Source organism: Aptenodytes patagonicus, chromosome 13 (genome assembly GCF_965638725.1).
Source record: "Aptenodytes patagonicus chromosome 13, bAptPat1.pri.cur, whole genome shotgun sequence".
Classification (NCBI taxonomy): domain Eukaryota; kingdom Metazoa; phylum Chordata; class Aves; order Sphenisciformes; family Spheniscidae; genus Aptenodytes; species Aptenodytes patagonicus.
In genome coordinates, this window is record NC_134961.1 from 11,882,845 (window position 1) to 11,895,866 (window position 13,022).

The following is a 13,022-nucleotide window of genomic DNA, read 5'->3' on the forward strand; positions in this document are numbered from 1 at the left end:
GATTCCAGTGTAAGCTAAAGTCTTACATTAATATGGAAACAAAGGGGAAAAAACATGCAAGAAGATATGCATATCCTGACCATGAAGGTACACGTGTTTCTAGCAATCCTCATCAGACCACAAGCACGTATCAGTCATTTATAATCACAATTAGTACATCACTTTATAGTTCCAAATGTGAAGCAAACATTCACAGAAACTCTCTCTTATAAATAAGGCAATGTACTCAGCATTTGGAAAAAATGGAGATGTATCACTAATAGTGGTTCAAACATGAAAAGACTATCAAATGTTAGACAGCATAAAACTCTTAAGTTTCTTCAGACATCTGAAGAATGTATTAAGAGTCAAAACACATTTTTTTGACTTTAACACAAATGACCTTTACCTTCAGCATTTGTTCATTTTCAGCTGCAAATAGTGAAACTGAGCCAAAGACTAACTTGAACAGCTTGAGATACAGATTGGAGAGTTCCACATTAGAGCCCATTTCTGGCAGCCGATCCAGAAGATACTCAACCAAAATCGTTGCAAAGAGGGCAGAGGTAGTAGGGTTTGCCAAGAAGGAATTGGCAACAATCTATAAAAGGAAACCACAAAGGATTTATTGTTGCTGTAATGAAAAGAACACAGGGATAAATGCACTACCCACTTAAAACAAAAAACTAAGACAAATTTCTTTCCCCATCTCCACTGCTACCCAAGTGATTCAGGTTATCCTCAGTGGAAAACAGCCATGTGTATAACTTAAGTACTCAAGTTTAAAGTTTAATTTAAATTTAATTTTAAACTAAATTTAAATTTAATTTTAAACTTTACAGTTTTTATATTTTTATATTTTATATTTTTATATTTTATATTTTTATATTTTTATATTTTTAATATATTTTATATTTTTTAAATTTTTATTTTTTTTTTATATTACAGGACTTGTGTTCTGTGAAACAGTAGGTCAGAACATTAACACAACCACCTGAACAAAACTCCACAATGTTCAATACTTTTCAAGAATAAAGTCCATTCATATCTTCTAAACTGAAGCGCTCATGTTTGTATTGCATCACTTAGTCTGGAAGGCTTTTGAAAACCCATCTTTACAAAGTATTTTTATAGACTGCTTCAAATCTTGCATGCTAATTTCAACACTATTATTTATAATTCCACTCAGCCTTATGTACTTCAAGGGATAAGCTATTTTCTACAGGCTGTTTATTATCAATTGAAAAAAGTAAACAAAAACATAATACCTGAAGAGCATAGTTTTTTGAGATTCTCTCCACCATATAAGGAACAGTAGTTTGAAAGATTTCTTTAAAAGTTAAAGGGTTCATCATTGTGAACACACCAGCAAAATGCTCAAGAACTTCCTTTTCTTCTTTCATTCTGACAGTCTGACAGTTTGCTACTCGAACGTATGTCTGTCCATTCCCTGCTATTTGGACCTATGGCAATTTAGAAAATGCATATATTGGTTACAGAATTTGAGTAACTTTTTCCCCACTATTCTTCAGGTACCTTTTCAAAAAAAACTGAGATTTTACAGGTTTCACATGCAAGCCCCATACAATTAGAAGTCGGGCACAAGAGCCAACAGTGACAATAAAAATATTAAAATAGAGTGTTTTCAGCACAGATTTTAAAACCATGAAGTCAGGAGTGGAAAAAAACAACAGCAGGAGATATCATAGTGTATTTGTAAAGTTACTTAATTTCAAATCATGTACATTTACATTTCATCAGTACTTTGTGTAACTACAGAAGATAAACATAGCCATGTGAATGCTTCAACTGATAGCTAAACTATCTCTTTGAAGAAAAAATTTAAGCCACTACATGAAAGACAAACATTTTTAATCTGACCTGCCTGCATAAACACAGACAATAACAGCTGTTAAGAAAATAATTTGTTCCTTGCAGGTGATAAGTACTTTGAAATTCATAAAATTTTCCAATACCTGTGGTCCTGAAATTAAAGACTTAATGAAAATATACTACACGGGAAATCTGTCTTTTAGCTGACAAATAAATCCTTATTAAAAGATCTAACACACAGTAACTGTATAAGTAAAAGTGCTATGTGGCCAGGTTACATACCTGATAAATATCTAAAGCTTGCATTGCGTATTTTACCAGTTTTATATAGATTTGAGTCTCCTTAGGTTGCAACTGCTTATTCGGAATGAATTGTGCTTCTGAAAGAAGATAAAGAGTAAGACAGTAGTTAAGCATTAAAAATACTATTTGCTTTCATGCTAGAGAGTTTTAATTGTAGAATTACAAAAGATAAAAGTAATTAAATATTATGCAGTTTTACCCCCAGGAGCTTTGCATGATGTTATGCCCCACGTGATTGTCTTGACACCACAGACCAAAGTTTTTACTAAGCTTCGACAATCTGTGACCTGAAATGTCTGTTTATCTTCTTTTTCTTTCTCCCCTTGTTTTTCAAATACAGGTACTGGTGCAGGGGCCACTGGAGTGGCTGGGGCAGGAGATGGAACAGGAACAGGTGCTGCATTTGCTGCTGTCGGCACTCCAGGTAATGCGGCTTCAGCAGCCCCGAGTTCAGACTGTGGCTTGCATTTTTTAAAAATTACAGAAAGCTGGTATCGTGCTATAGTGTGAAATTTCAGAACAAAAACCTAAGGCACAAAGAGGAAAGGCAAATGAAGAGCAGGGAGGGGGAAGAAAAAAGAAATTAAGTTTCTTCTTCAAAAAATAATTCTAAATTTAATAATACTAAGACTTCAAGTCAGCATACTGAGATCTATACAATTTACAACTAAGAATTTCTGAAGTCATTCAAGTGACAGCAAGTATTTTTAAGTGTATCAACAAAGTAGTTTGCTCACTTTTAACAAGTTCCAAAAGTAAAAATATTTGCTGAAAACTAGTAAAACCATCAACTAAAAATTGATGTCTCTACAATTCTAAATTTAAAATGAAAAGCTATTTGAATTCATTTTTTAAAGTAATATTTAATATTTCAGTCTATAAATATTTACTATTAAGCATAAAGAGCTTGAATTTTTCAGATGTATATGTAACGTATGTCAGATGTATTAAAAGATGTATACATTATAGGTTGAAGTGTTAGTTGTATGCAGCATATCAGATTTAGAAAGCAATAATCAATCCTGCAGAACAGTGCTCCCCAACATTTCTGCCTCTTGGCTGATACTAAACAAGGGACATGTTGCACAAGGTTTCAGTTTAAAATTTTCTGTACCTCCCAGATTTTAAACTCTAGATCTACTTGGCTTGCTCAGATATTTCTCCACTACCACCACAGTTCTGTATGCTCCCTTCTTCCCTAGATGTATCTTCTCTGAATTCACATATGATTACAAATTTTAATTTGATAAACGAAAGACCAAACAACTGTGCTACATCACAGATTTTTTTAAAAAGTAGGAAAAAAAGTAGTTTATTTGGAAGACAAACCCTACTAGAAAGCTACTTCAGTTTGAGAAATCTGGAATAAAGGACCCATTACAATGCATAACATGAAGATTTTTCACTTGTACCATCACTTGTATTTTGTATTTAGGATGAAAGCCACTCCCTAAACTACTGCTACCTTAAGAAAAATAAAAGTTCAGGGGTAATACCAAATAATCTGGAGATGACTAAAATGACTTGATCTCCTCCCCGGTGCATTCAGAACCGTGACAGTCTGTCAATGACAGAGAAGAGTCAAAGAAGGAGGGGATCCACTACATTCAGAATTCCTAGATCCCCTTTTCCAAAACAAGCAGCCATATGGCTTCCTCAGTTATCTTGAAGAGTTAACACCAGTTTGATGTAGATTTCAAGACGTGCTCTCATATCCCAAAATGAGATTATTGAACCAGTATTTACCCTAGAAGTGTTTTAGTCTACAATTGAATGCATCTTCATGTTGTGGCAGGAGAAACACTAGGCAACCTTTTTCCATTAACAACTTGGCTACAAGCAACAAGTAGTGTTTCACTTGTACTACACCACAGATGACAGCTTTTAGAGTACGTCCCTGATTTTTAAAAACAACAAAAAATAACAAAACAAAAAAAAAAAGCCCCCCAAAAAATCCTCCATATAAAGAAGATCCTTAAAAAAGATCAGTAGGTCTTGAAAGTGCGGATATTTCACATTTTACAGATTGTGTTGGGCTATGCCAAGAACCTGGAGATAATCCTCTTTCAGGATTTTAAAAAAAAAAAAAAAAAAAAAACAACAAACAAACCCACACCACAAACATAACCAGAAGGCATTAAAAAAATACCATTCTTACACACCCTTAAGTGGGGAAAAAAGGAGATTACAACTAAAGTTTAAAAGAAAATTTAAAAAAAAAAAAAAACAAACAATAATAACAACAGTTAAGCTACCCCCAGTATCATAGACATTCAGTTTTCTGCTTTGAAACAAGTCACTGAATGAATAAGCTGAGTTGGCAAAGCATATCCACTATACTTGAGATATTATCCCAGTTGCATGGCATTTTAAAAAGCCATTCACTGAAGTATTAAAATGAAATACAGTATGCAGACTGTTTCTACATATTCTCGTTTCTGAAGAAAGGAGAAAGTAAAATGTGATTGACAACATACTATAAAATAGAATATTCAACTTATTATCAAATGTTTTAAACAAATCAATACCTCCAGCATTCTCATAAGTATATCTCTACCATTTCCATTCTCCTGTTCACTCTTAGACCGGATACAATCTACCAAATTTAGCAGAAGCTTGCAAGACATTGTCTGGATACTGCTAGGCAACGACTCATCATCAATGTTCTTGGCAAATAACTGGACAGCAAGGGAGAGATCATTGAGTGGTAAATGCTGACGGACATGATGTACCAGGTCTGCCAGTGTACTATACGCAAGTGGTCTATCAGTAAAAACAAGAAATGAAGAAAACACATTGAGGACAGTTATAATTGTTAATTGGACTTAACCAATAATTACTGCCTGGAGCTATTTCCAAGACTCTAAATTAAAATTTTCTATTTTTTGTATGCAAATCCAGAGTTCACAAGGCTTTTTCAATTACACAAGAGAATTATAACCTGCATAATCTAACCAAAGATGCATTAATCTGTCCCGCAACACAAATATTACCTCTCTGATCTTTCTTCCCTCATTGCTGAACATCCCAGCACATATTTTAATCTACATACAGTTAAGAGCAAATTAGCATGTTTTAAGCCACATTTTAAGCAGTGTTGGTAAGCTCTTTCACAATTAATCATTGATGATTCATGATTTCAAAAGTAGTTACAAAAACTGATAAATTTTGAAAGTCATTTATTTTCAAATAGCAGGTTTAAGCATCTAGTAGAGCAAATACTTCTAAATCTAATACATGTTGTCAACAAGGTACACTTGATACTTAAGCAAGAGGAAATAATTCTCCTAGTTCACATATTTTAATTTGGTCAGCAAAAGCACCTCAAAACTAGTAGACTATTGAAGACACAGAAAGTAAGTGTTCTCTCCATTTATTTTTTTCAGTTGCGAATGAGTAAGTTTTAAGGTACTTATTGACAAAACAGTTTAAATCTCATTCAGATTTTACACTGGATGTAAGATTTAGGCTGTTTCGTGAAATATTGAGAAGGTATAGAGTTGATTTCACTGTGACCACTGTTTTGGTTGTGCTCTGCAATTCAAAAAATGAAATAATTTTCATTCACCCATTTATCTCATTTTGCCCTGCACTCACACTACCATGCTGCGCCATCAAAGTGTTAAACAACAACCACTCTTTACAGCAGCAGAAGCCCTTCCAATATTAGGATCTAATAAAATTAGTTATTCAAAGCAAAGATTTAGGACCCTAATCAGACATTGTTGTAAATATTAATAAACCTTGAAAGAAACCAGCCCTGGCAGGAACTCAGAGAGCTATTCCAAACTTTCTGTCATACCTCAGTGTCTCTCGGGCAGTGTATCCAGAGCCAATTAGTATAGATTCATCAAATAGCTTGTCCATACATGGAATAAATTCTATAATTTAAAAAAAAAAAAAAAAAAATAAAAAAGAAAAAGCTATACATAATGATTGGCAAAGGAAACAGTAAAAATAAGATCGTTAAGCATTAAATGACTTAACTTAGGTATTTAAACCTAAGTCACAAAGTGGTTTTATTATAAAATTCATTCCTGAAGCTTATAAAAGGAAGTGTCATTTACAAGGAAACTTTCAATTAACCTCTTATGACTATGAACTCCACTGACACTTGCCCCTGGAGTAACATTACAGCACACAATCAAAGCCACAGCACTGACACAACAAAAACAGTGACAGCTGGAAAAAGAAAAAATGCTGATATTATTTTCAACTTTGCAGAACTTTTTAAATGTGACTAATGAGTTACTGGAAAGGACAAGTTTGGGTAACACGGTACAACACAACTCTATTTTGCCTGGCATCTTATCATATAAGCTCTATCCCAAAATATAATGAGGAATACATGCAACTTGGGGTCCAGGGAACAAAAGGAAGATTTTAGTTACAAAAATCAAGTGACAAAGCAAGAACAAAGAAGCATTTTCTTTTTAAATATAGAAGTCAAGAAGTTTATGGAATTGATTACCTAATCAATACATCTGCCTAAAGGCAGATGATGGAAATGGCAGGAAGGATTAACTGCTCCCACCTCCAAATAATGCAACAAGCTAAAACTTACTAACAAATAAGCAATAAGTCAAATAAAGAGAAAGAGGAGCATCCAGCAACCTCTCCAGGTTGCAGTCTCCACAGACTTCCAAACAATATTAAAGATAAAAATCCAGCATTTTCTGAATGAAATCTGAAATGGACAAGGAATCAGTGAGATCCACTTAAATGAAAGGGACGTGATAGCTGTCTCTGCTTTTAAGAGAATGTCACATTCCGCAAAAATACAGAGGAAGAGAAAATGAGAGCATCGGCATTGTTTTTTGAGGGGGGCAGAGATCTGGAAGACTTACAGTGGAAAAAGCAAATAAAGAATGGGAATAAAGATTTTAGATGCAAAGTCAGTCCATTATTTTACAAGGCAACCACCACAGCAGTCATGATGTGAGAATAAATTCAGTTATAGCCAACAAATAATACTGTGGAGAAAAAAGCTGAGTCAAAAAGATGATTGGAAAGGAACTGCCTTTGATCAAACCACTCCATCTGAAAAAAGGAATTAGTCTTAGATGCACTAGTGTTAGCAGAGCAAAGAGATTAAGACACAAATCCTGACAATGAAAAGTAAAGGAAATGCAAATTGAAAAACACTCTTAATGTGAACTAGTAAAAGAAATTAAAGCAAAGCAAGCAATAATAAACTGTTTACACCGGACCACTGATTGAACTCTCTTTGTTAAACTTCATTACGTATGAATATTTTACGTTGAAATTAAGAAATGTTCACAATGTTCAGTCATTGGAATTTCAGAAGCTCCATACAAACTATTCTAGCTTTTTGAAATGGACATCTCAGTAAAAATTCTCAAAACGAATGTCTTAATAGGGATGAAAATAGGTACGTTTCTAAATTCAATTTGAATTCTATCTTCTAAGCCAGGTTTTAAAACCTGTCTATATTTACATGCATACCTCATTTTGCTGATATGAAATATTCTTAGACAGAGGCCATCTTTACAGTGATAACAGTGGAGAGAGAGAGAGAGTATAGTTTCACCTCCGCCCTCTCTTTTAGGAATGTGAGATAAAGTTCACACAGACAAAATGCGTCACTAAGATATACGGCATTATTCGTCAACTCTCAATCAACACAGAAGACTTGGTTTGAAAGATTATTTCACTGAGAACAATAATGCCAACAGCAAGACCCACAAACACGAAACACTTCCCCCAATACTCATTTTTCCAAATAAGTTGAACTGCACCATCAGAATGACCAAAGCCTTATCTTTTACAGATCTCCACATACTTTGTATCCCACTTCTCCTCTTCCTCACACTCCTTATTCCTCCTGCAATACCACGTTCCCTCTTCTCCTTAACATCTCTAAGCACGTCCTCCTCTACAGCCACTTTGGGGCTGCCAGATAGCCAAGAGCAGGGCTGGAGGGATGCATTAGCAACATGTATGCTAAAATGCCAGCCAGCTGACCAAGGGCAATGAATTGCTAAGCTCACACTGCTGTTTATTCCTCCAGTGGAGACACTAACTGGGGTTTTCTCAGCTACCCAAACACTAAAGTTCACAAAGGATGCAGAACATCATATCTTTAAGACCTCACTCCTCTGTTGAATTTTGTTGAACTGGTCAAGTTCAGAAGTTATTAAGGAGACGCTGAAAAACGTAGAACAATTAAGCTGATTTCTTTAGAAAAACAGCCAAAGAAACAGCTTTCCATGTGGCCACAATACTAAATTACAGAACTATGAAACATGCTTTTTTTTGGAGAGCTAACAATACCTATAAGACATCACACTGCCCCATAATTGTTGTTAGCAGAAGGAAAAGAAAGGGGACCACACAGTAAAGATGAAAAGATAGAAGTTAATATTTTACAAAAGTACATTCATGTCCAATTTTGCAATTCTGCCAAAACAGAACATATCCACCAAACCTAGTTAATTCAGGCAGACCAAAAATAGCTTTCCTCTGCTAGGGGTAAATGCTATGAGCTGAATCAAACATGGTATCAAGTTTTGACAGAACTGCTTCCATTCACATTAACAGATTAATATTTTAAAGTATCCATACAACTGTAGGCACAATTACAAACCAACATAAATGTACACCATCAAATGGTAGTTACTTGGAACAACAGACATTTGGAAAGCTAGAAAAGCCACTTGTTCAGTATGCCATCTTATTCAGATGACTTTTTTTTTTTAAGAAAAAAGAAAAAAGGCAAATAAAAAAAAAAAATCACACCCACTCCCAAAATAATGAGAAGTGTGTAGTAGTGCAAAGCAAATATTAAGCAATATGCCTCTTAAATACACAGAAATAGTTGAAATCTTTCCAGTTAATAGATACATTTTTAAAAAGTACTACATACGGCTCCTCAAGTCTGTTGTCAAGATATGCTTAGCAGCAATCAGAAGCTCCTTCCGGAGGTGTGCCGTTTCAGCTGGACAATTGGAGAGCAACTGCAACATTCCTTTTACCATTTGCTGAGAATATTTAGCCACTAATTCCTGTAACAAAAAAAAAAAACGTGATTACAATTATTATGACATTCTATTTTAAAGCTTTGCTTTACAGTTGCAAAATTAAAATTCACTTGTTTCTCTTTAAGAAGGCTACTTGTAAAAATAAAATACAATAGCCATTCCACGAATGCCTGGGGCGGGGGGAATGGCACATTTTTACTTTGCATTCACATGAGAACACTTCTGAAAAGACAACTAAGTATAGCCCTATCTTCAGATTTGCTACACAAATGCTCTTCTCTCCAATCCCTGATGCACTGCACTGGTGCTGGTCACTTGCCTGCCATAAAGTAACTAGAGAGCTGTTGCACTAAGAGTAACAAAGTAACAAAAATGCTACCTACCTGGTAAATTCTTATGATGTAAGCCAAAAAAGACAATGTTTTAATTTGAGCAGCAATAAAATCGGCATACAATTCCTTGTTATAAAGTTTATGTTGCCTGAAATTAAATTGAACAGTGGTTACAATTTTGTTCCTCCTCTTTAATACCTTCGTTCAGAAAATTCACAGAAGGTTCAAATTACATCATCTCATAGTGAGGTTCTTCCTTCATAAGGTAATAAAATCATCATCGGAGAGCCCATTTTCAACAAGCTGTCTGCCATTCAAATTCCCAGCATCTTATGCTCTAAGCAGAAACACACAGCCCTGAGCCAGCCATACAATTTTCAACTTTCTGCAGAAAGCCAAGCCAATACATTAGCATCAAACATTTGGCTCTGTTCCCCTAACTGGGGATATTTTTTTCTCCAAGCAATATTCCCTCCTACAGACTTGTCTGTCTCTCTCAAGCGTCAACCACTTATTCAGATCATCCAGGCAGACAGGGAAAAAGACAGGGGTCTTACTCCTGCTGCCCTGCTCAGCACCTGCTCTTTAGAAACATCTCTCCCTGAAGCACGAAAAGCAGCACCCGTATCTGCAAGATCACAAGGCTTCACCTAAGCTTTTCCTTCAAAGAGCAAAAATGTATCACTGGTAGTATGGTAAAGATTAAACAACAGCAAGTGTCCTAGCTAACATGGTCTCCATCACATACTACCTGTGGTAATACAGATTTCTGTCAGAAACTCTATTTAAAAAAATGCATTATCAAATAATAAATTGGGATCTACTGCACAATCATAGATTTTATCAGTGACGTATAATGGAAATATTCAGATTTGCCAATAACTTCACCCACAAAACTTTGGCAATTTTAAGTCAAATAATCATTGCTACTTTTGAGATTAAAAGCAGTAAGACTAGAAGCAAAAAAAAAAAAAAAAAAGTCACAGGATATAAGACAAAAATATTTTGGGCGATATTGAATGGCAGGTTTAAGTAGTTTATCCCAAATATCATCAAAACACTGTTAAAATGCTCTTACCTTGCTTGAGCAGAAACCTGTATTATAATAGTGTTCATAATCAAGGGCACAAATTCAGCTACTACGTTATGAATGTTCAGTTTGTAGAGCTTAAAAAAAAGAAAAAATAAAGTACTATTAGAGAAATTTACAAGTCACACTCACAGTCAACTTATTTGAGAGCTAATCAGAAAAAATGAAGAAATCTCAGCGGCTTATTTTTAGACAATAGTTTAATCTCAAAAGTACATTACATTCATTTTTACTAATATGTTAGCCAGCAGAAGTTACACAAGCCATTCATTAATAAAATGTATTTACATGCAAGATACTGGAGTATACTAACCTGATACATGAGAACAACAATAATAGGCAGCTCAGCCAAGACCTTTAGAGATAAAGATCCTCTAGGAATTATAGAATGCTGAAAGAAAGAATACATGTTTTATAAACAGTTTAATTATTAATTCAAAAAAGTATTTGAAATACATTTTTAAAGAAACTGCTCATTTTAATAGCACTATATTTAGCAATAACAACATTTTAAAAGCACAAAACCATTTGGTATTATATTAAATAAAAATCCTGTAATTACAGCTGCATAGAAAATATCTGAAAAGTTTCAAATCAGCTTCTACAAATAAATCTTGATAAGAAAAACAAGCAAAAAGAAAGCCTATTACCTTTACCTGCCCTCATGATTTGGGGTATAGTGATACAGACAGTTTCATAGTTAAAGAGCAGTTAGAATACTCACTGTTCTCGTTTCACTATCTTCTCGCTCAGGGTTTACTTTCACCACAATTGTTGTAATCATGCCAACCATTTCAGGAGTAGGAACGGTGTTCTCTGGAATCACCTGAGGATTCTCAAAATACCGATTCTACAAGCAAAGAGCAGAAGAAAAATATAATAATGCTAGTAATAGTCAAAAGGCCATTTATCTCATTAGAATTCCTCCATATAATTTTTCCCCACAACTTATTGCAGACATTTTTTTCTTCTCTGTACATGGCATTTCCAATGCAGTATCTACTAGGAATACACACATCCTGCAATCTTTCACTCCCACTACAGCAAGAAGCAGAAAGGCATCCCCAGCCAAGGTGGTTCTTTTGCTAAAGAAAAACATCAAACAGATACTCTCTATCAGTGAGGAAGAGCAGGCAATGGCCTCCACAGAGATAAAGCACATTGAAGAACTCTATCTGCTGGAAGGTACGTCACCTTACCCTTCCCTAAACAAAAAAAAAAACAAACCACACCACAAACCACCACACACACACGCAACAACCCACAAACCAAACCACCACATCTGGCTACATGGACACTACTGCAGTCAACTGATTAGTGCTTTATTATATAAGTTTACCTCAGTTTTCTCATACTAGTAATACTGTGCTAGAAACAGAAGGTTTTCCAATTCAAAAATCTAAACTTCTCCATTTTTAGACATATTTTTGTTAAATACTTTTATTCCAACTATATTTACTTTGTATCACTAGATACAAAAGTAACTGTTAGTATCTTTTAGAGATAAAATTAAGAAATAAAAACTAGTTTTCTGACTACAGCAAGGGCAATTTAAGAAATAAAAAGCTTACCACTACTTTTGGAAGTTCCTTATAAATCTGTTTCACAAAGTCCAAAAAATGATGGATCTAGGAAGGAAGAAGTCAGTTTACCATAAAGAAAAAAATTCACAATTTTAGAATCTCTGTATTAACAGTACAATTACATAAAATTTTTAGTCACCACTAGAGTATATTTTTCATTATATTTAAAAAGAATCTGAAAGCGTTCTATTTCCTTCTGTTCTGCCAATATTAATTCAAATTGCACTTGGAATGAACCCGATTTACCTATCATCTCAATATAGTTCCAATACAGTATTATTAGAAATAATTACTATAAACCAACTAAGTCTTCCTAGGAGAAAATCAAGGAAAGAAAGCAACAGAATAAAAATACAAATTATCAAATACTTTTCCAGGATTTTCCCTTCACAAACTAAAAAGGCACCAATTCTATTCCTTTCTATAGGAATTTTACTCCTTAGTCTAATCATATTGCCCATAAACACTTAAAGCAAAAACAACTAGGCTTTAACAGTTTGGTTTTTTCCCAGGGGTGCTAGCACTATGCAATCCTCTTAAAAATTACTTTAAGGTAAAAAAAAAAAAAAAAAAAAAAAAAAACACACATATATGGTTACCACAACAGGTCAGCCAACATAAAAGGACAGCAGGAAAAAACAAACCAAACCAACCAACCCACCCGCTTGAACAAAATAACAATTCTGAAGAGCAAGGCAGCAAGTTCTATACCATATAACAAGATCTATGACTTACTTCTTGAGTGATTGCTGGTCGGAACTGTTTGTGCAATTCAATAATTATTCTTAAGCAAATCAGTACATTTTCTTCATTCTCCGTCTGAAAAAGAGAGACTCTTTAGTGAGCCTACTGCTGCATTCTTCAACTACTCCGTAAGTACTTCAAAACCCTATAAAATTAT

The 13,022-nt window shown here is 34.4% G+C and overlaps 1 protein-coding gene across 6 annotated transcripts in view; it reads right to left on the reverse strand.

Annotated features, from left to right (window-relative positions):
* TRRAP (transformation/transcription domain associated protein) overlaps nucleotides 1-13,022 on the reverse strand; it is a 102,564-nt gene that overhangs the window by 81,230 nt on the left and 8,312 nt on the right. For all 6 annotated transcript variants that reach the window (XM_076351540.1, XM_076351539.1, XM_076351535.1 and 3 more), the window contains 13 exons: nucleotides 12,857-12,940; nucleotides 12,110-12,166; nucleotides 11,263-11,388; nucleotides 10,852-10,929; nucleotides 10,527-10,615; nucleotides 9,500-9,596; nucleotides 9,002-9,140; nucleotides 5,918-5,996; nucleotides 4,644-4,878; nucleotides 2,315-2,642; nucleotides 2,095-2,192; nucleotides 1,248-1,442; nucleotides 389-580 (listed from right to left, as the gene is read on the reverse strand). In XM_076351540.1, coding sequence (XP_076207655.1) covers nucleotides 389-580; nucleotides 1,248-1,442; nucleotides 2,095-2,192; nucleotides 2,315-2,642; nucleotides 4,644-4,878; nucleotides 5,918-5,996; nucleotides 9,002-9,140; nucleotides 9,500-9,596; nucleotides 10,527-10,615; nucleotides 10,852-10,929; nucleotides 11,263-11,388; nucleotides 12,110-12,166; nucleotides 12,857-12,940 — 1,797 coding nt within the window. The remainder of the gene's footprint in view (nucleotides 1-388; nucleotides 581-1,247; nucleotides 1,443-2,094; nucleotides 2,193-2,314; nucleotides 2,643-4,643; nucleotides 4,879-5,917; nucleotides 5,997-9,001; nucleotides 9,141-9,499; nucleotides 9,597-10,526; nucleotides 10,616-10,851; nucleotides 10,930-11,262; nucleotides 11,389-12,109; nucleotides 12,167-12,856; nucleotides 12,941-13,022) is intronic.